Here is a 21,412-nt window from a genome sequence, read left to right on the forward strand (position 1 = left end):
TTGGCAATAATTCAAAATATAGTTTTGGGTGCTTCATTTAATACACTGGAGAAGGTAGGGATCTAAATCCCTGTAATTAAATATTTTCCTAAGACTCTTGTTGAAGAGAGCTTTTCATTTTTGTCTACTGGACTGGCTAAATATTATTAAAAGCTTAAAACACATCACACACAATAAAACAGCAAACATCAAAGTGGTGCTATATTCAAATAGCCCCTTCAGTGAAGAATTAATGCATGTTTTGAGAGAAACACAACTGAATGAAGCTTTTCCTATCGTATCTGGCAAAACTGTTGTGATACCTGCAATTCTTGGTCTTGAATCAATGAAAAATTCACCAAAAAAAGATCTATATCCCTTGTTTTCAAATGTAAGCTCTTTTCTACTTTTATCTAAAATATGTAGTTAATTTCCAGTTTTAAAACTGGTTTGTAAAGACTAGTGACCAGGAACATATGGATATACAAAGAAAAACATTTGAGAGACTTTGAGAAGTCTTAGACACCAGTGCCTTCACAACGCAGCGCTTTCAGTTAATTCAGCAAATACCACTAGAATAACTTAATTCAGAACTTTTTATAATCCAATCTTTTAGCCCCACAGCTTTATTGTAGGCTTAGAGGTTCACAGCTTTATATTGACAGTGATGACTAATTATACACTATATTATAAACATCCACAGTTTCATCAATTACAGCACTAGAATGTTGGCTTCTTTAGTGTTCTAACTCAGAAAACATAAAGGACTGGAAATCTGATCAGATACTCTTGTTGAATCAAACTCACAATAGTGAAACTGGACGAGTGACTCAAGAATGGTTTTAATCAGCACTATTAATCCAATACCAATTGTCACAGGAAATTTATTCCTCTTAATTGCTCACTACTGAGACAGCTTTTACCACAGCGGGAAATCTGTCCCTTTTGACCACACTTAAGGTGTCTGCTCATGGTACATTTTTTTGTCTTTGTTTATGCAATTTTTACAGTAATATTCAACTAAAAAACAAAACTCCCATCACAAAACCCCTAAAATAAGTGCTATTAGTTGGGACAGCTGTCGAAGTATTTTAATTTTCAAGGGCCACTATTGATACAAGTATCCCTTTTCAAGTTTAACTTCGTATGTCCAAAGTCTTAACAGGCAACAGCTGGTTCTGACATTCTTCTGCAAACTAAGTAAGCCCTTGAGCTTCATAGAGAATCCCTGCCCAGTCTCAAAGAGTAAACATTCAACACAGAAGCATTTATGTTAACAGCATAACTCAAATCATCATGAATCCTTGTAAAAACATAATGAACGCATTTTCTTATGTTTCCAGTATTATGTAGGCCAAAATACTACTTGATTAGCTGCTGAATAAGAAAAACAATCAAATATAGTCAAAATCTGACAATGCGAAACAAGCCTTTACATATTCCGTTTATTATTTGATTTTTGTTTTCTTTAAACAAAGCATTAAATAGTACCTGATCTTTCATTCTTGCTTTTCTTGGTAGTGTGACTGCAATTTCTGTATCTGTTGTTATACTACCTATCCTCTGTTCTATTCCACAACTGTTCTCCTTTAATGCTGCTTCCACCTTTCCTGTAGAAGGAGCTGGGGAGGAGCGGGCTGAATCTGCAGGACGAGGTGAAATGCTTTCCATTCTCCTAGTGCTGCCACTATTCTCCTCCTCATCATCATCACTAGACAAAACAACTAAACAGAAAATATTAAATTCTCAACCACTAAATTTTTCTGTAACAGAAATTTTTTTTTTCAAATAATAGTTTAAAAGTAATTTATATAATTGTCCTGCAGTGCCAAAAAAGTCCACATGTATCATTATATTATGCTTTTATTAATGTTTATTTGGAATCTGCTTGCAGGTGCTCTCTCCCTCGTTTTTCATTTCTCACAACTAACTCTACAAAAAATGGGTATCATTAATCCACCTCTAGACGTGAAGCCATACTTTCCTTGGTTCAATCAAGAATTGACAGTAAATAATGCAACTTAAAAACCAACAAGAGAAATTATGACTGAAATCATTCAAATCAGTAGAACAACGTGGTCTAATAAAATAAGCACAGAACCAGAAACATAATTCCTCCTATTCCATCCTTCCTGTTTATAAATTGAATTTACATAGAGAAAGCACAAAAATTAACATTTTACAAACTGTGAAATTTAAATAGATGTGTAGTTCAAAAGAAAAGGGAGAAATTATTAAATAGAAATAAAATACTGCCTTCCCTTTGGGAGAATGAATAATGGAAATCTGCAAAGAATGCTTTTTCTAAAAACTATAAAGTGTAAGTCTTTTTCAAACAAATAAGAAAAAGATTAACAAAATAATTTTTGCTTTCCTCAATCTTCATCTTCCTTGGAGAGGACCTCTGCATATAAAAAGGAAATTATTAAAAGTTCTGTCCCCCTTCCCCAAGAACATATACACAAAAAAATTCCATGCAACATCAGTAATGTAAACCTGCACAAACAGTTCCTTCATTATACTATATTTTGGGTTTCCAGCTTAGGGCTGTAGTCATAAAAAAGTACTTACTTGGATCATTTAATTCAGATGGTCTTGTACTTCTCTGTCTTAAGCTTCCTGTAATTTTAGGATTTTTTGTCCCAGTTATAAGACCAACTTTTCCATTGTGCCTTAACATAGAATGTCCTACAACTTCATTACTCAGTAGAATATCTGCTGGACCTTTTCCAACAGCAGAACTATAAAACTTCTTTGTGCTGAACCCTGTACCTGAAGATTTTTGCCCTGCTGAATTCTGATGTATTGAAGAACGTGATAAAGGTCCCACAGATTCACTTAATGTCACAGTTTGTCTGGAGACTTTTTGCAAATCCTTTAGAGAAGCACTTTCACAATGTCGGCATTTGGTCTGATTTTCATTTGCCCTCCCACAATTTGGGCAATCAGTAGAATAATCAATCTGTTCCAAAAGGTAAAGGAGAAACACACACACGATCAGTAATTGTAAGCAGAAACATACCATTAACAAATCTTGCACTTAATTTCTGTTCAGAATGAATCACAGAATCGTTTAGGTTGGAAAAGACCTTTAATATCGTGAAGCCCAACCATAAACCCAGCACTGACAAGTCACCACTAAACTATATCCCCAGGTGCCACATCGACTTATCTTTTAAATACCTCCAGGGATGGTGACTCAACCACATCCCTGGGCAGTCTCTTCTAATATCTGAAAACCCTTTCGGTGAAGAAGTTCTTCATAATATCCAGAGGAGACTGACACCGCTATGTTAGCAATTACAGTAAGCAGAGAAAGTAAACATTAAAATACGGTTTGATTTTTTTTTTCTTTTAAGAAAATGAAAAATATTCTACCAGGAACAAACATAATTTGTGGCAATTTTGGAAAAAGTGATTAATGTTGGACAATTCAGATTTTCCTTCTTGCCTTTTTTTCCCTTAAGTAACACACTGTTCAGATACATCTATCCATCAGCAAGATCATCCAGCTGTATAATTTCTGTAAAAAGAGTTTTGTTGTGAAATAACCTAAGGATCCACAGAGCAGTGCCAAAGAGGACTCAAAGAAACCTCTTAGGTCAAAGTCATTTGTCTTTCCAAGATATTTTCTAACAGCCTGGCAAGGCATGCAGGAAAAATCACTCCTCAAGGGAGGGGAAAAAAAAAAGTAAATACATTGCTCGAGTCCTTTATCTCCAAAAAGAAAGCAGGACTTGAGGAATAGGAGTTCCCCAAACTTACAAGAAAGCAGGGGCTCAAAGAAAAATGTGTATCCTATCACTGCAAAGACAGAGGTATCTTTTGTTTTTCTCACATGTACTAGGTCCAACTTAATTATGTATTACAAGTGTAGAACTTGGACTTCTAAACCTAAGGGATTCAATACTAACACATAAACTACGGAATGTGTACCAAACTGAACACAGGACACCTCTAGAGCTGAAATTTAGTGCATGTTATTGTCTACTGGAACACTGAACTCAAAAGGCATTAACCACTGTACTGTGACCTACTGAAGATAACAAATACCTACATCCCACCAAAACCTCTTGAAACCTAGTTTCAAAACACAGTTATCACAATCTACACTGCCCCCACTCCCACTCATGAACACGCTTCCAACAGTTCCTCAGGTGTGCAACCTTGAATCAATTCAAACCCAAATGTAAAGAGTGAAGTCATACAATGACAAAGTATTATTTTTACCAAATTTCTGCAACTTAACAAAGCTACGCATACTGTAGAGAAACAAAAAAATCCCCCCGTGTATAAAATATATCAGACCTTTAAAACCTGAGTGGTGGGAAGAGATACCAAGTGACATGAAAACCAGTTGTGCCTCAGTGCTGTTACCAGATGTAGTTCTTAGAAAGTTACTGCTTATCAAATTGAAGAATTTCAGTCAGACATTAAAATATTCAAGAAAAGGTACCAACTGTACCTGAAGGATGTTAGAGTAACGGCACCCCTCTACTGCAACCACACACCAAGAATTTTAAGCCAGTTTCTTTAATAACATCATATTAATTAACTAAATATGCAATAGAAATGCGTAAGGGCAGTACCGAGTGTTTCCGCCTAACAAAGAAATACAGTCTGAGTACTTTCTAATACACAAGAGCAAGCACAAGCTAAGTATATACAATAATCATAGATCTGTGATTTATTTTTTTAATCAAGATCTCCTTACAGGAAGGTTTTCTTTGATAGTCATACAGTGTGACCTGTATGTGGGCATTATGAAACTTCCATAGTAACCTGTGAAGTTGATAAAAATAGAGAGCCTTAGAGGAATTTCAAAAATATCTTACATCCGATGTTCAGAAAAGCTCCTGATAAAAACATGTTGGTTGGTTGCATCTAGACCATAGAGAATACCATTTGCATACCCAAAAGAGCTAGTTTCACTGAAAAAGCAAGCAACTTAGTAAGAAGTACTTGCATTTTTGCAGTACTTTACTGTTTTGAGTAGAGAAAATCATGAAATTATCAGTCTCTAGTTTATCAAACAACCATTCAATTAAATCACAGATTCTTGTTCTTTTCTGTTCAAATCAAAATATAAATATTTCATGGTTAGTATTAATATGAACATTTAAATATCTCTATCATTGTAACTTTTTTTTATTTGTGTAAATCTTCCTCCCAACTCTAAGGATTTTTAAAACATTACCTTGTTTCACCCCTTCAAAGTCTGCTTTTAAAATATGCATCAATTTTTAAAGTTAACTCTTTACATGTTTTTAAAATCTAACCCACCTTTGACTGAGTTAAGCATTTTTTTGTAGCAGAAGATTGACTCAAGTCAGATTGATATGAATTGCAGTGACTTTTCTGTCGTACTTTTCTCTTTATTTCACATTCTGATTCTGAGTCTTCTGTATTTTCCATTCCACTGTCTAGAAGAGAAAAAATGCAACAATGTTAACATGACATGCCCACTCATACGCTGTTATATTTATGATCAACTTAGTTCTTTACATACACTAACCTGAACCAAACACAAACACCTTTTTAAACTTCCAACAAACTACACTGCTTCAAGTGTCTCATGATCTGTTGTATGAGTAAGAAAAAATTCCCCAAAGTAAATTCAAAAATGTTGTTTTACTAATACTGCCTCAGTGTCTCTCAGTGACAATTTGTATCTTGATATCTTTGAAGGAGGTTTTGGATTTGCAAGTCTGTACTAACTTCACTGCAGATCAAATGGAAGGTCTGCTGCCAAATTAGGAGGGGATGCTAGATTATGCTGTTGGTAATCTTTACTACAGAATTACTGATGAATGCATTTAGAATAATTGGGAATGTTCTGTGTAATTACAATTTCACAGAATCATCAAGGTTGGAAGAGACTTTCAAGATCATCTAGTCTAACTATCAACCTGGCACCACCATAATCACCCCTTAACCATATCCCCATGTGCCACATCCAGACATCTCTTGAACATTTCCAGAGACTGTGACTGCCACCTCCATGGGCAATTTATTCCAAGGCCTAACCATTCTTTCAGTGAAAAGATTTTTTCAAGTATCTAATCTGAACCTTCCCTGGCATAACATAAGGCCTTTACATCTTTTCCTTTCACCTGAGACATGGCAGAAGAGACTGCCCCCCACCTGGCTACAGCATTCTTTCAGGTAGTTGTTGAGAGGAATAAGGTCTCCCCTGAGCCTCTTTTTCTCCAGACTAGACACCCCCAGCTCCCTTAGCTGCTCCTCATATGACTTGTGCTCCCTTCACCAGCTTCATTGTCCTTTCCGGACACACTCCAGCATCCCAACATCCTTTTTAAAGTGAGGGACCCAGAAATGGACACAGTACTCGAGGTGCAGTCTCAGTAGTGCCGAGCCATCACTTTTCCAGTTCTGCTGTCCACACTATTCTTGATACAGACCAAGATGCCAGTGGCCATCTTGGCCACCGGGGCACACTGCCAGGTATAAACCAGCAGATTTTCTCTTTCAGATTTACTCCTTCAACACAAGACACAGCAGTACAGTGAATTACAGTGTTTTATACTGGGGCATTCATTTCAATACTGTAAGAGTATAGGAACACAAAACCCCATGAATTAAAATCTCACCCTGCGCATTTTAAGAAGGGGAATATGTTGTACAAGAGTGCCTCAATTAGATTTAAGGTAAAAGTGCTACTTATATTCCCTAGTTTAATTGCAGTCTCCATATTGGAACTTTTTTTAACACTGTCTTTTTTTCAAAAGCTATGAATACTTTTTCAGTATACATACTGATGATTTCACAAATATCCTACTATCAGACCACATCTCAAAACTAAAGAATACCTTGTTTTCAAAAAAGAAACAATAAAAGGTGGGGTTTTTTCCTAAGTTAACTTACTTTTGAGTAGTACTGCTGAAATTCTACTTAACATTTAACCTAAAATGGCACAGCAAAACAACTTGCCAGTGGAGATGGCTATGCAGCTGAATAGCAGGTTTACAGAGTGTATCTGTACTAACAAAGCTTAACAAAACACAAAAGTGAATTTTCTTTTCCAGTTTCACAATTTCCACACCTCAAGGCAAACTACATTTTCTCTATTTCACCTCCATCAATTTTCCCTAACAACAATATAAGACTGTTTCAGCTGAGGTACAGAGCAGTGCTGATGCTGCTCTTCTATTAACTCCTTCAGTGTATCAATATACCAAGTGTTTGTTGGTTACCATGTCCTACTGTTCTCATACTAACACTACTGCAAAAGTTCCTCATCAATAATTCACAAACAAGCTGGAGGCCTGGGCTCAGACTGGATGATCTCCAGAGATCTGTTCCATGTCCAATTCTGTGACTCTATAAATTTTCCCTTATTTCTCTTGTTTTTAAAGTAACTGAAGCCTAATTTAAAATTACTTATTACAAGACTGAACTGGTTACAGAAATCTGTCAAAAAGGGCAAAATGCTCACTTCATGCACAAACTTATATAAAGCTAGAATAACATGATGTAAGGCAATAAATATATATACACACACACACACACACTAAAGGTTATGTAAGATTTGGCAACACCCCCATATTCAAAAAATTATTCTGCTTAAAAGAAATGAGAACTCTAAAGATAACTTACCCACTCCTTGTGACCGTGGTAATCTAATGTGGTCTGCCTCTACTTTCTGAAGCTGAGGTGGGTATTCTTTTCTGGAAAATTAATTAGATGTATGGTTGTTCTTTCGACAGACACCATTATAATTTAGTCACAATTATACATGAACAAAATAAACCTGAAATGTATCTGAAAGCTCTGAATAAGTAACTTCTCCTATTACATACTATTTGTACACTTAAAAAAGTATTGCCAGAATGCTAGGAACAGCCACAGTAAATGTCTTGGAAGTGTTTCTAATCTAAATCTCTTCTGACAATAATCAATAGTTCAGGGGTTTCTCACTTGCAGACCCAAGTCTCTAAATACTGAAGCCTGCATCTTCCCCCACCCCTCGTCATTCAAGAAATACAAGACAGATACTTTTAAAAGCCAAGAATAGAAACAAATATTATTTTAATATTAAAGTAGATTCCACAAGTTCCACAACTTAAAAAACAGGAAAAGAAGATGCAAAACAGAGGGAAGAGATCTGACATCAAAAACTGTTCTGGCCAGAAACCAGAAAGAACAACACAGGATAAAACATAGTTCCTATATATTTGTTTTTAAAATATTGTAATTAATTTAGACAAATTACTGGATAATAAAACTTCTGTTGGTGTAATTTGCATAATAAAGATATCACATATTTTTTGTGCAAATTAATGCAATATAAGGTATTATAGTAAGATTTGTTTAAGTTTCCTGAAAGATATTTTCAGTTTACATACACATGCATCAAACTATGCTACTACCAAATTAAGATTCCTGAAGTTCACTGCATCTCGGTTACTGTTTGTGGTACTTTTCTTTGTCAGTGCTTCCTCTGCCCTGAAGCTGTAGGTTACTGTTCCTGTCATAACAGAAGATGGCATGCACCTGAAACACAGGAAGCCTTGCCAACAACGTCAGCAGAAACTGGTTTTATTTGCAAGTTAAGCAATGGGCTGCAAATAGGCCACACACATCCCATCCTGCTACCTCTGATTACAACCAACAGCAAAGGGGTGAAGCACACAGCTGTAGGCAGTAACACCACCAACTAACAGCTTAATTTTGAGGACCCATCTGAAAAAAATTTGGCTGTGGCTGATATAGACTTCAGCACTAATAAAATAAGACTTTATTTCTTCCAGGACAGCATTTCCTAATGCATCATATTATAAAAACTTTGAATTTTCTGCATTTCTAGGTAATATTTCTCAGGGTCTTCACATATTTTATTATTAACTAACAGCTTTTGTCTGACAAGTCATAATTACCTTTCAGTAGTATTTCATAACGTCTTGTTTTGAACATAACCACTCTTAGAAAAATTATTTTCTAACACTGAAATTATATTTAACAGAAACAATATTGAAACTATTTGTCATTTAATTGAAAGCAAACAATAAAGCGCAAACGATACGGCAGATTTAGAATACTAAAATTTCTTTTAAAATGTAGTCAACAATTCAAAGTCTCTGGACATTTCTAGTTTACAATTTTTCTTCTAAGAATCAAACAAGATTGTATTACATTTTTAACATGCAATATATATTTGTCTTTTAAAGATGATAAATTCATTATTTACCATAAACGGCTAAATAATTCTTTTACAATAAATCAGAATACAGTAGCATTATCTATCCCATCTGAATTTTATGTTAGCAGCATAGACTCATATTCATACCTATTCAATGGCCAAACACTTGCAAGAATACAGAAGAGCTAGCAAAAAATGTGTATCTTTTTTCTCCTACAATACAGAATTGTTACTCATATGCTCACAATGAAGGAGTGGCACCCAAACCTAACTCACAAAAACCAGCTCCAAATCAACTGAGGCTTCCCAGCAAAGTTTAGCATTGTTAGCAATTCAAGGTCAGGCTTGAAGTTGCTTTGAATTAGAAAGAAAAGTGAAGATGATTTCAAACACTACTTAATTTCATATTTCATCTGAAAAAAAAATGCTTTCTTGGAGACAGTGACAGCCCTCCCACAAGAAGGCAGAAACACTAAGTGCCTCCTACTAGTTTCCTTTCCTGAAAACCCCACACACAAACAGGAAGGCAGAGCCCACCACCACGAAGTTTTTACAGATTACAGCACTAAGGTGCCCCTCTCAACACAATGTTTATTGCCATCTGAACGCTTGCAGATCCATTAATACCTTCTCCAGTAAAGCACTCAGTACATTGAGCCATTTAATTGCATGTCAGTGCAGAAACAGAATGAAAACTATGGTGGTCTTTTAAACTGAACATGACACATGCTCAATTAACATGTTGTTAAACCCTAACCAAAACTAAGTCTTCCATTTCAACAGGAGTAACTGAGAGATCAAACACCTGAACAGATCAAGATGCAAGACTACCTACATACTGTCTCTAACAGTTAAACACCCCAAGAAATACAATATTGATTGCTGTTCCTACCATCCTAGCAAATACTTAAAATATAATTTTTTTTTCCCTGTTACATTTCCTAAAAATATTTATGAGATTCAGATTTTGCTTGAAGAACAAGGCTCCATTCTAAGAGGTTAAACAATTTTAGACATCTCATTTATCTCGTCCATTATAAGCACTTTTAATACCTTTAAGTACAAGGGAAGTAGACCAGTATTTGATAAAAGCAATCTCCAGAAGTAGTAAAGCATCAAACACAAAACATTAATCATGGTACCAAGAAAGATCCGGCTTTTTCTGCAATGGACATGACCGAATACTGAGGCAGTCTGGATTGTGCAGTCATGAACTTTTGACATATCTTAACAGCTAAGTCCTAGAGCATTCTTGACCAAGCATGTTTTGCCCAGACAGAATGGTGTCGCTGATTTTGTATTTTAAGCAAACATTAATGATTACTGCCATATTCCTTTACTGGTGGAATTGGACCTTAATATCTTCACGTTGGACTGCTAGACAGACCTCCGTAACACACCCTAGCCAAATTGACATTTTCACTTCATTTCTTCTCTAGAAAAACAAAAAACAAAAAAAGGGGGCAGGGGAAAGGGCAGAACCACAATTTCTGGCTATGCCAGAAAGAAATAAACATGAAGAAACAGCTGGATCTGGGAATTTAGGAGACAGTGCCACCCACAATTTGGCACACCACATCAAAAAGCTTGCACCAACTCCTAACTTTGTTGAGGTGTAGGCTTACACAAGAGCTGTGTTTAATGTGCAGCCTGCCTCTTTGAGAGGCCACCTTGTTCAACCTTTCCTCTGCTTCTGTATGCTACTATTTGGAGATACACCACTGCAGGCAGGCTGTTGGTTTTTACATCATTACACAAAAGAAGAGTAAAGCATGGTAAGACTGAAGCACCAAGCTGCTGAGGTAAGATTTACCTTCAGCATGTCTTATAGGAAAAACAGAGTGAAAAAGTCAAAAGCTGAAAAGAGAAGGAGCAGCACTGGGAACAGGGTTTTTAGTACACAGGTCAGTAACCCCATCTGGCCCAGAAAGTCAGGAGTTGCAGTTGTACTTATCATGAAAGTAACGTTGAAAACTATATTTAGCAGCTCCTGCCTACATCTTCCCCTGCTAGACAGCAACAAAAAACAGGGAAAGAAAAAAAGAATGCATCCAGTAGTATTGGGTTAAGAAATAGCAGGTATCCCCATGAGAAAATTAAGATCACACCAGCATGGAATACAACCTGTGTCTTCTATGCCATTCAGTGACACTAACTGGCTGGTGAGTTTGATAGTTCTTTTAAGAAGTAACAAAAGGCAGTAAACCAGAAAGGCTTGATTTTATTACTGAATTTGAAGTAAATTTGGAAAATCCTGAATTCACAAAGAACTGTGTTATTTTTATCATTAATGGTTAAACATTATATACACTTTTTAAACAAATCAACCTGGTATCAAGTTCATACTGCCAAAAATCACCTACATAGAGAAGATATTTATAAAAACTCAATGAATTCCTTACTATCCACAAAACCTTTCCACTAACATACAATTATAAACTATGTATGAAGAAAAACAATTGTATGGTATTTCATACTGCTAACAAAATATTAACAGCAGTAAACCAGATGCAAAACAAGTGAGAAATGAGCCTGAAATGAGCAATCCAAAACCAGTGTGTCTGCTTTTGCTATACATTTTCTGTTAATTGTTTTAACATATATACTTCATGAACAAAATGTACACAGTAATGCAACAAAAATCTTTAATGCTATTCAAACCAAGCTGAGATGAGAGTGAAAGTTGTTAAACAACCTACTAAAATCTGCTTCAGAATCATTCTATTACACAAAGTTTGCTGCTTTACAAAAAGAATTAGCAGAATGCTTATCTAATTTGACATTGGTTATATGAATAGAGAGATAAAGTTCCAGTGGAAACGCACCTAAAGTTCACATTAACACAGCGTTATTTAGAGATGAATGTAAAAGTCCTTTTTCAGTCAAAGAGCGTAAATGAACCACAAAAACAGAGCAAAACACAACCAACCCCCATCACACATAAGCAGATATGATTTCCTGGATTAAATATTCTTTAACTAGCATTGCTACAGCACTCAATCAGTTAATTTACTTAATGCTCATTGCCATGCTCATTTGATCAACAGTAAGCTTACCTTTCCTTTCGGTCCAGATTGCTTAAATATGAAAAAAGAAAAAAACACATAAGATGCAAAGCCCCATATGTGTTGTACATCACTAAATGCAAAGGTTATTAAACATAAGCTATAACTGTTTCATTGTCTCTTGCATTCACTGGACTAGTTTTCAAACAAGCACTATAATTTTTTATCACATTTTTGTTAGACTAATTAGAAACGCAAAAATGTTACTTCAAAGACAGTAACAGTCAGTGGTCTAAATAATACATTGACTTGAGTCTTTTTCAGTGTGTAAAATTCAATTAATTCTGATCTTAACCTGGTCATGTCAATTCACTTCAATGTAGAAGATGGTAAGACAGAATCCTAATATGTGAGTTAAGATCATGCCTCATTTCCAATCACAGAATCATTAAGGTTGGAAAAGACCTCAAAGACAGAGGCCAAAGACCTCAAAGACAGAGGTCAACCATTAAAACAATCCCCAACTGCCATACAAAGGATTAAAAAGAATTATGTAAGAACTTGTTTCTAACCATTTAAAAAAAAATATTTAAAGTGTTTAATTGAGAAAAAGGTTTCAGAAAATAGTCTTTAAATATTTAAGAAACCACATGCAAAAGCTAGAGAAAAATAGACAGAAACCTCTTTCTGAGGTTTGGGCTAAAAAAAAAGTCTTACAAAATATTTAGGAAATAGTTTCACAAGCATCTCCTTTAACGTAAGTTAACATAAAATGGAATGTAGCTGATGCTCACAACTCTAGTCCTCTGTATACCAAGACTGATATAAAAATAGATCTAACTAAGCATAGCATTCAGACAACCTGAAAATAGCATCTTTATGTCTCCTGTCTTCAAAATTTGCAATGTGGAATGCTGCAAGCTTTTAATCAACGTGACTGTTCCTCCCAACCATCAAAAGCCTAATGACCTTCTGTCACATATGCATTACACTAACAGTGTTCTAAAACAGAACGAATTCAAATTGTTTCCTGTTTTACTTCAGTCACACTAAACAGAATACTATTATTACAGAGTAATAAAATCTCATGCTCCTTTTCTTTTCACAAACAAAACACAAGAAAAGAGCAAACTTTAATTCTCTTGTTACTCAGAAAACGGCAGGAGCGGAAGTAAGGCAGGTAAGAACGTGGTCATGATAATCCTACAGAATGCAGTATGAAAACACATTCCATCTCCATAGTGCTCTGGGAAGAGAGTAAAAGGACTTCAGAACTGAATGTGACCACAGCAACTTAGAGTGGGGTGCAGGTAATCAGCCAATGATGTGTGAAGGTGGGGAAAAATTGCTTCTAACAGGATCTAGCCTTCACAAACAATAAACACTGCTTTTGTGCAGGCCACATCTCAGTTTTTAAATCCAGTCAGATTCAAACCATGTCTGCATGGAGCCATATCCACTATCTTTGTATCCTTGGCACAGTTAAGACGAAATTTGGATTACCTCTTTATAGGTGTTGTAAAGAATCTCACTCTGAAGGAACACATACTTAATACTAGGGAAACTTAAAGATAGGAAAAAAATTCTAGAATCCCTTATACTGTACACTGTCATTATATTAGATGCCTCAAAATCCCTTATTAATATAATAGATTTAAATGAATTCTCCTTTTTACATATCACAAAGATTATGAAATTAGAACCTCGGACAGATACGGGAATTATAATGATCAGTGTCCCTACCAATTGCTTCATGCAGCTCATGCATAAAATTTGTTACACATGCTGTACATACTTGCTATTTCAGTGCCAAGTTTTACAGAACAGTCAGTCAATAGCACAAGACAAAACTATGTATCTATTAAATGAAGCAAAATAGTTTGAACTAACTACAACACCAGGCCAAGCTATATCTGAAAATCCGTTGTATCAAAAGTGACAAATTTTAATTTAATCCCCAGATTCCACTGGAAAAACCATGAATAATATTCATCATAATATTACTTTGAAATATCAATTTTGTTGCACTAGAAACTTTATTTTAAATATGAGTGCAGCCGATACTCAGCCAGACTTTAAGTTAACATGCACATGCAAAAAACTTGCAGAAAGAGGTAAGAAATACAGTACAAATCACAAACTTCAAATTCAACTTGACAGAGATTACAACCAAGTTGCATAATTAGCTTGCCCCATGTGATACTATCCGCACTCAAAAAACCCAGTATAAATAACAGAATCTGTAACATCAGTGCCAGAGACGCAAACTGCTCAGAACTAATCTAATCATGTTTTTATTTTTTGTTATCCTTTCAGAAATCTACCATAAATTTATGTACAATAGATTAGGTTAGATAAAATTATTTTCTCCATATTGTTAGTGATCACCACACCATAACACAATTCCACAAATGCAAACAAGGAACCCAACTCTGAGCTCTAAGGTGTTGTGGTTTTTTTTTTCTACGCTAATTTACAGGTGACACAATTTCCGTGCTATGAGCTTTTCTGTCTCAATATATACCTATAATTTTATTCTTGGTTTATTTTCCGCATATAGTCATTTTTAAGGAATCACCATCACGGCATTTATTTTTAAATTCAATTAATGCCTAATGTCAGTAAAGACTAGCAAAAAAGGATAAAAAAACTCCTACACAACAAAAAATACATGACAAAAAAATATTACACATTTCATATGGGATTGTTTTGACAATTTCTTGCCTTTAAAACTCCAAAATGTGCCTAGCATAAGAGTTAATTTTCTGTTGCTAATATAAGTGAATTACAATAACAATCCTAAAAGAAAACATACTAGAAACACAGAAGATGACTACTATCCAATTACTTCACCCAGTACTCAGCCTATGTTATTGTGAGAAATACTTCTTGATAAATTTGAGAGGGGACAAAGCAAAACTACCTTACTAAATTAGTCAGCTGTGCCCAGCATCTCTCTCCAGGGACACATCCACACACTAAAATGGGCAACCTTTTATCTCCTCCCCAGGCCAGGGGTAGTACCTGTCCCCTTTCCCACTGGCTGGGTACTCAGGGACTCACATTCTCTCTGGACCGCCTACTTTGCCCCAAGGCTCCCTCCCCCTTTCATCTTCTGCCTTTTTTGGCAAGTCTTTAGCATAACCTTTCCTACCGGTTCTTAACAACTCTTGCAGATGGCAAGGAGCAGTCTAAACCACATCTAAGCAATAAGCAGCTACAAGCAAGAAACAAGGGTTAGCCTCTCCCCACCCCCCCACCAGTCACTCTGGCTTCAGCAAAACATTGCTTGACTTCTCATATTATGCATTAGCTTGCTTTCTGCATGTCACACGTACCAAGTCACTACCCTTTTCTTCTTCACATTACACTGTAGGTTTAAAAAGAAGCAAGTCCCATAGGCAAGGAAGGCAATCAGGCAAGTCTAATATCCCCTGAAGATTAAGAATCTCTGGAGCAGGCTGAAGAAACCTATGGCACTCATCTTGACTGGCTGTTTCCAAGAACCATCTCAACAAAGTTTAATCAAATACACCAGTATTATCAAGGTCAACATTCAAAGCAGTCTTGCGTGATTATGCTTACTTCAGATCATTTTAATTAGCACTGAAGATCAAGATTTTATCCCTCAGAATTACAAAAAAATCCAAACAAACAACCCCCCCCACCAAACAAAAGCAAGCACAAGCACAAACAAACAAACCCCACCAGAAAGGTAAGGGCATGTATGCTTAAAGATGTGCCATACTTTACTCAATGGAAACTAGATAATATTCTAAAAAAGACTTCATGCAAAAAAGAGCACAGCTGGTTCAGCCTAAACCACACTGACAACATAAACCTCATCTTTCAGTTAAATTCATGGCAAAAACTCTGCCAATCCTTCTTAGTCATCCCAGATGACTAAGTCATCCCAATGATTGAAAGAAATGAGAGAAATACAAAGAGAAGAGAGATACCTACTACTGCATCTGCTATTACTAAGGGGTTGGAAATGTCCATGCTATATAACATATACAGACTACCGTACTGTTTGAAATGGAAGGAGGCAACAGTGGTCTAAGTCTTCAAGGACTGGACAAGACGGCAACTCTCACATAAGGAAACACTGACAGAGTTGAGGTTGTTCAGCCTGAGAAGTGAAGGCTCCAGGGAGACCCTACTGCAGCCTTTCAGTACGTGAAGGGGGCCTGAAGATGGGGACAAACAGTTTAACAGGGCCTATTTCAACAGCGTAATGGTTTTAATCTAAAAGAGGGTAGATTCAGATCAGGTAGAAGAAAGAAGTTCTTCACAATGAGGTGGTGAAACACTGTAACAGGTTGCCCCTAGAGGTAATAGATGCCTCATCCCTGGAAACATTCAAGGTCAGGCTGGATGGCGCTCTGAGCAACCTTGATCTAATTGAAGATGTCCCTGCTCACTGAAGAGCAGTTGGACTACATGACCTTTAAAGGACCCTTCCAACCCAAACTGTCCAGTGATTCTATTATTCTATGACTGCAAAGCCCCTTTTTCACTCTGTTTCTTCAATGCCAGATTACACTAATACATGTTTGGATCACATAATTTATTCTCATTAGTATATGGGCTTTGTTTTTCTGAAGTTAGCAAATCCAAGTGAGGGAAGTGGGATGAAAAAAAAGGATAGCTACACATGATCCCACCACCCCAAAAAATCTATGGTAAAAAATAGAGAGAAAAAAAGAAGGCAGAAAAAGGAAGCTAGACAATACTGACAGGAGACAGCATTCATGTGGGATGGTGGAAATCCATGCAATTCAAATATAAAAAGAGTTCTGAATGGATAAACTTAAAAAAAAAATCCTTAAAGCAGTGGTTATCTTATATGTTTTTGATGCACTGGGTGTGAAAAGCATGTTAAAAACATCTAAAAACAACCCTGCAATTTAGAGAAATCTGATGGGGTTTCAAGTTTCCAAATCAATGAAATTCAATTCAGCATAGTTCAGAAAGGTTCCCCAGTTTCCAGTCATCCTCTCACATAAACGCAAAATTTTGCTTTTGTTAGATTTTCCAGTTTATATGTTTTATGCTGTATGTATAGACTATATGCGATCAACAGATCTATAATTTAATCTTTAGATGGATCTTATACAAGCTGGAGTTGCTGCAAATTAGTATTTGCTGATCATGTTGTCAGTTATGTGAATTTCTACTGCATACTATGTTTGTTCATTTCAAAGTGTTTTCTAAAAATACTTATGTTAGCAGATGCTCTCCTGCTATGTGCCATAGTGTGTTTTAAAATGAGTAAATTCTAATATTATATGATAATAATTCCTGAAATATAATGATTTCATGAAACTTTAGTAATTAAGATCAAAGCTCATAATCAAGAATGCAGCCATATGATTACTTACATTTGCTTAAAACACTTCATAGCATAAGAAAAACCATTACATACAAAACCAGAGAGGACTTTTTACAGCTGAAATATCTGGAGAAACAAATGTAATCAGTCTTACCTTTGGGCTGCTGTTTTTACTACTGTTGTCTGTGCATGCGCATGGTGAAAACGTCTGCCATGTACCACAGTTACAGGACCAGACATATTCTGAGCATTTTCACTGCAAACATACAAAAAAATGTTTAAGAAAAGACTCTGGTGTATTTGTACAGTCAGCTAAAAACTGTGGTGTCCTACTTTTATAAGAACAGCCATACAAAACCAAAAATCAAAGTATTTCTGAACCACTAATACAACTTGTTAGGATTCTTTTACAGGCATAAAACCATTCAGCCCTATCATAAAACAGATAAATAGGAATATATATTATTTTTTTTCTCCTGGAAGAAAAGGCATTCTGATTAATAATATTTCTCAGAAATACTATCCTGCTGTTTGTCCTGTTACAAGCAATGAAAAAAACCCTGAAGTACCAAAATTCTCAAAAAAGTTGACAACCAATTCCTAATCCTTCCTTTACATTCCCCCAAAAGATGAAAGTGAGCAAACTGTTAGTTTGCTTTTTACATTCCAGTTTAGCATTACAAACCCTTTTGGGAGCCTTATATGGAATATCATAAGTCAAGATTAGAAGCTTTCAGAGCATTTCTGACTGATCCTAAGATAACTATTATGATCTGACTGATCATAACATAACCATGAACATAACAGAATAAGACTTATCAAAACCAAATGGTAAAACTCTCTTTTCTAGAACAGGAAGTTTAGAAACATTATAAATGATCTAACAGTTCAACTTCCTGAAAATTAACCTAATAGCAGCCTATTCAAACACCAACCTCTTGAAACTAAACGCATTCATCCCAGATGCTTCCAAGGCAAGACTATGCAACTCCAGCTGGTCAGTGATCAGCCAGACCAATTTACAGTCAACTCTCTGTTTAATGTTGCCACTCAAAAAATAAAAAGCTGACAGCTACTTGCCCTAAATACTTTAGAGTGTCTCAAATCCTCTTTGGCTTTCAGTTTAATGTCTTCGAAAAAGAAAACAGAACCAGAGTGCAGAAATGTCTTCTCAAAGGCTTAAGGCCTAAGGAGTTTAAACAAGCAAGCAAGCAAGCAAGCAAGCCTTTAAACACCTATCTCATGTTTTATCTTTGTATTTGTTGGATCTGAGCTTTGCTAAACTATCATTATTATGAAACTCTGTCTTGTGCCCCCACAGTAGAAAAAAATGTTAAGGCAGCACTTCTGCTTTCTGCCTCACACTCAGGTAGTGAGAAACTCCAGTAGGTGCTGGAAGAGAGTATTACAGACTGCTCGGGGATCAGGTTTGAGTCAAAGCAGACCATTCTAGACGGCAGACCTAAATGGTTCATACGGCGTCAGACATTTCCAACTCAGACAGCTGTAAAACGCAATCTGCTCTATAATCTTGTTCTCTGAAGAGAACATACCCCACGCAGAGAGAAATATCAGAATATTCAATCATTAAGTCTTAGCAAGTTGCAAAATGGGCACATCAGACCTGAAACCTGAGTTTGCAAGTTTCAGCACAGTTTCATTAAGATATGACATTAAAACCAGGATGATATAATGGTCAGAAAGTTCCTGGAAAGAACAAATGTTCTAGAAGTCTCAAAGAACTTACAATATATTAACAACATATGTCTCATTAACGTTATCTCAGAAACCACACAATGACTTGAAGCACTCTGATGTTACACTATAAGATTCTATCAGCTGATCAGCTGATCCTATGGACTTCTTAACACCCCAAATTCAAGAGGCAAAGCACAAAAGAATCCCTCACTGGGCAAAGGGATGAATCTAGAAGTAACGGAAGCACAACCAAAAACACTGGACACAATTACAGAGTACATTAATTCTGCTGTTCATCAAATAACTTTTTTAATAAAACATTACCCCAAAAAAAGTAAAAGGGACTTAATTTGAGAAATTTTGACAGAAGTTATTGAAAACTAGCAAAGATAAAAGCAATTTAAAGTAAGACCTCATGATTAAAAAAATACAAACAAAACCGTTATGGTTAGGTTAGAGTTTGATACTGGATTTGCTTAATCAGGTAACAGACCATAACTTCTTGGTTGGTTTAAGTTTTTGTAGATGTAAGTGGGTATATACACCAAAAACTTCTTCTCGCTGTCCTTGCATATCCCTTCTTCCTATCACTCGCCCTCTGAATTTTAGGGATTATTATACTACAATACTACTCATTTAAGTAAAGCCCCACTGATCTGAAGTTTTTAGTGCCTCTTCTGCAAATAAAGTGGAAAAAAAGACTTCACCATTGTGATAAAAATCACCATCAACGGATCAAGAACATCAAGTATCTGATCTTCTTGTATTTAATTTAGCAGCTTAGCTGCATGATCAACTTCCAGAATCTTCTCTACTTGAAGAGTTCAAATCCTGATGGAGTAACTATTCAGCACCTTCCATTGTGCATGTCAAAGTGAACACACCACTGGTCATCACTGCAGGGACCAGACCACAAACCTTTATTGATGCATGTGTTATGAAAGATACAACACTATCACAAATAAGTTATTAATTCAAGATAATCACTTAGAGCATAATCACATTTCCAAGCAGACTCAGAGACCAAAATCTGAGAAACTGTCACAATGGCCTCTACACATCCATTATTCGCAACTAAAATTCTTCATCAATGACAGTTTATTAAGAGGAAGAGAATACTTATATTTTTCATTTAAATTCAGTATGCAGCTCAGTACTAGACAGAGGGTAGATGCCTGTTTACATGCCACAGATTTTACTCTTTTAGTTGAATTTTATAAATCATACTAGGTCTTGGGTTTATAATGTATTACTTGTCAACAGAAGGCAGACCCAGTCCAGCTAACAGAATGTCTGATCTAAATGCTTAGACCATCTAAAAAAACCTCAGTAACTATTTATTTTAAAAACAATTCTGTTCTGGAACTTAATCAAAACAATGGATACAGTGAAGTATGCCTGCTTTAACAGAAAATGAAGAAAAATTACATAGTAATGTTGGATTTCACTACAAATCCCACAGCCAGACAGAGGAAAATTCTAGTTACTTGTTTAAAATGGTTAGGTGTACTCAAAACAACAACCAAATATAATGTGTATGCACAGGCTTCTTCACTAAACCAGATCAAAGGAGCCTTGACAGATTTCTAAAAGTTACTTTTATCTTCATGTCTATGTTCAAGAACAGAATCCTAAAGAATGGAAATGACCAGGGTGATTCTGTAAGAACTGGTAAATTTGAAGAGGATTAAAACAGAAATCTGGATATAATCTTATAAATGTGTTGTGTATACAAAAAAAAAAAATCAAAAGACTGAAACACAAAACATTATTTGTACAGCACAAATCAAGGACAATGAAGTACTGTGGTAATTTGTGTAAATGTAAAAAGAATTTAATAGAGGGACAGAAGGAAGTACCCATGTTCAGAGATGGCAAGAGCTGACAAAGAAGTGCTTGAATGTGCTGAAAAATAACAGACCTCTGTGCAAGGCTCTTTTAGCCTATAACAAAAAACTCGCCATTATTAAAAAAAATTTATTTTTAAAACAACTTTTTAAAGTTCCAAATAACATCCCATTAGTCAAGACATCAGGTTCAAGATCAAAACAGCAGGAGAGGATACACATCACATAGGACTTCAAGGATTTATTTTCTTGAGTGACTTTGTGATAAGAATGGTCCCACTAACCAACAATGCTCTTAGGGTGATCCCTAAGATGAAAGAACAAAGACAAGAACATCCCTCATGCAGCCACACAGAGGTTGGATATTCGATGACTGCTCCAATTATAG

General features: G+C 35.8%; 1 protein-coding gene across 3 annotated transcripts in view; it reads right to left on the bottom strand.

The window, feature by feature from the left end:
• The window catches only part of SENP6 (SUMO specific peptidase 6), a 72,462-nt gene that overhangs the window by 24,096 nt on the left and 26,954 nt on the right, over positions 1-21,412 (bottom strand). For 2 of the 3 annotated variants that reach the window (XM_032681266.1, XM_032681268.1), the window contains exons 5-10: positions 17,634-17,735; positions 12,196-12,216; positions 7,597-7,667; positions 5,263-5,402; positions 2,551-2,941; positions 1,471-1,703 (exon numbers count right to left, since the gene is read on the bottom strand). In XM_032681266.1, the coding sequence (XP_032537157.1) occupies positions 1,471-1,703; positions 2,551-2,941; positions 5,263-5,402; positions 7,597-7,667; positions 12,196-12,216; positions 17,634-17,735 (958 nt within the window). The remainder of the gene's footprint in view (positions 1-1,470; positions 1,704-2,550; positions 2,942-5,262; positions 5,403-7,596; positions 7,668-12,195; positions 12,217-17,633; positions 17,736-21,412) is intronic. The other variant, XM_032681267.1, reaches the window with a different exon arrangement.

Source organism: Chiroxiphia lanceolata, chromosome 3 (genome assembly GCF_009829145.1).
Source record: "Chiroxiphia lanceolata isolate bChiLan1 chromosome 3, bChiLan1.pri, whole genome shotgun sequence".
NCBI lineage: Eukaryota > Metazoa > Chordata > Aves > Passeriformes > Pipridae > Chiroxiphia > Chiroxiphia lanceolata.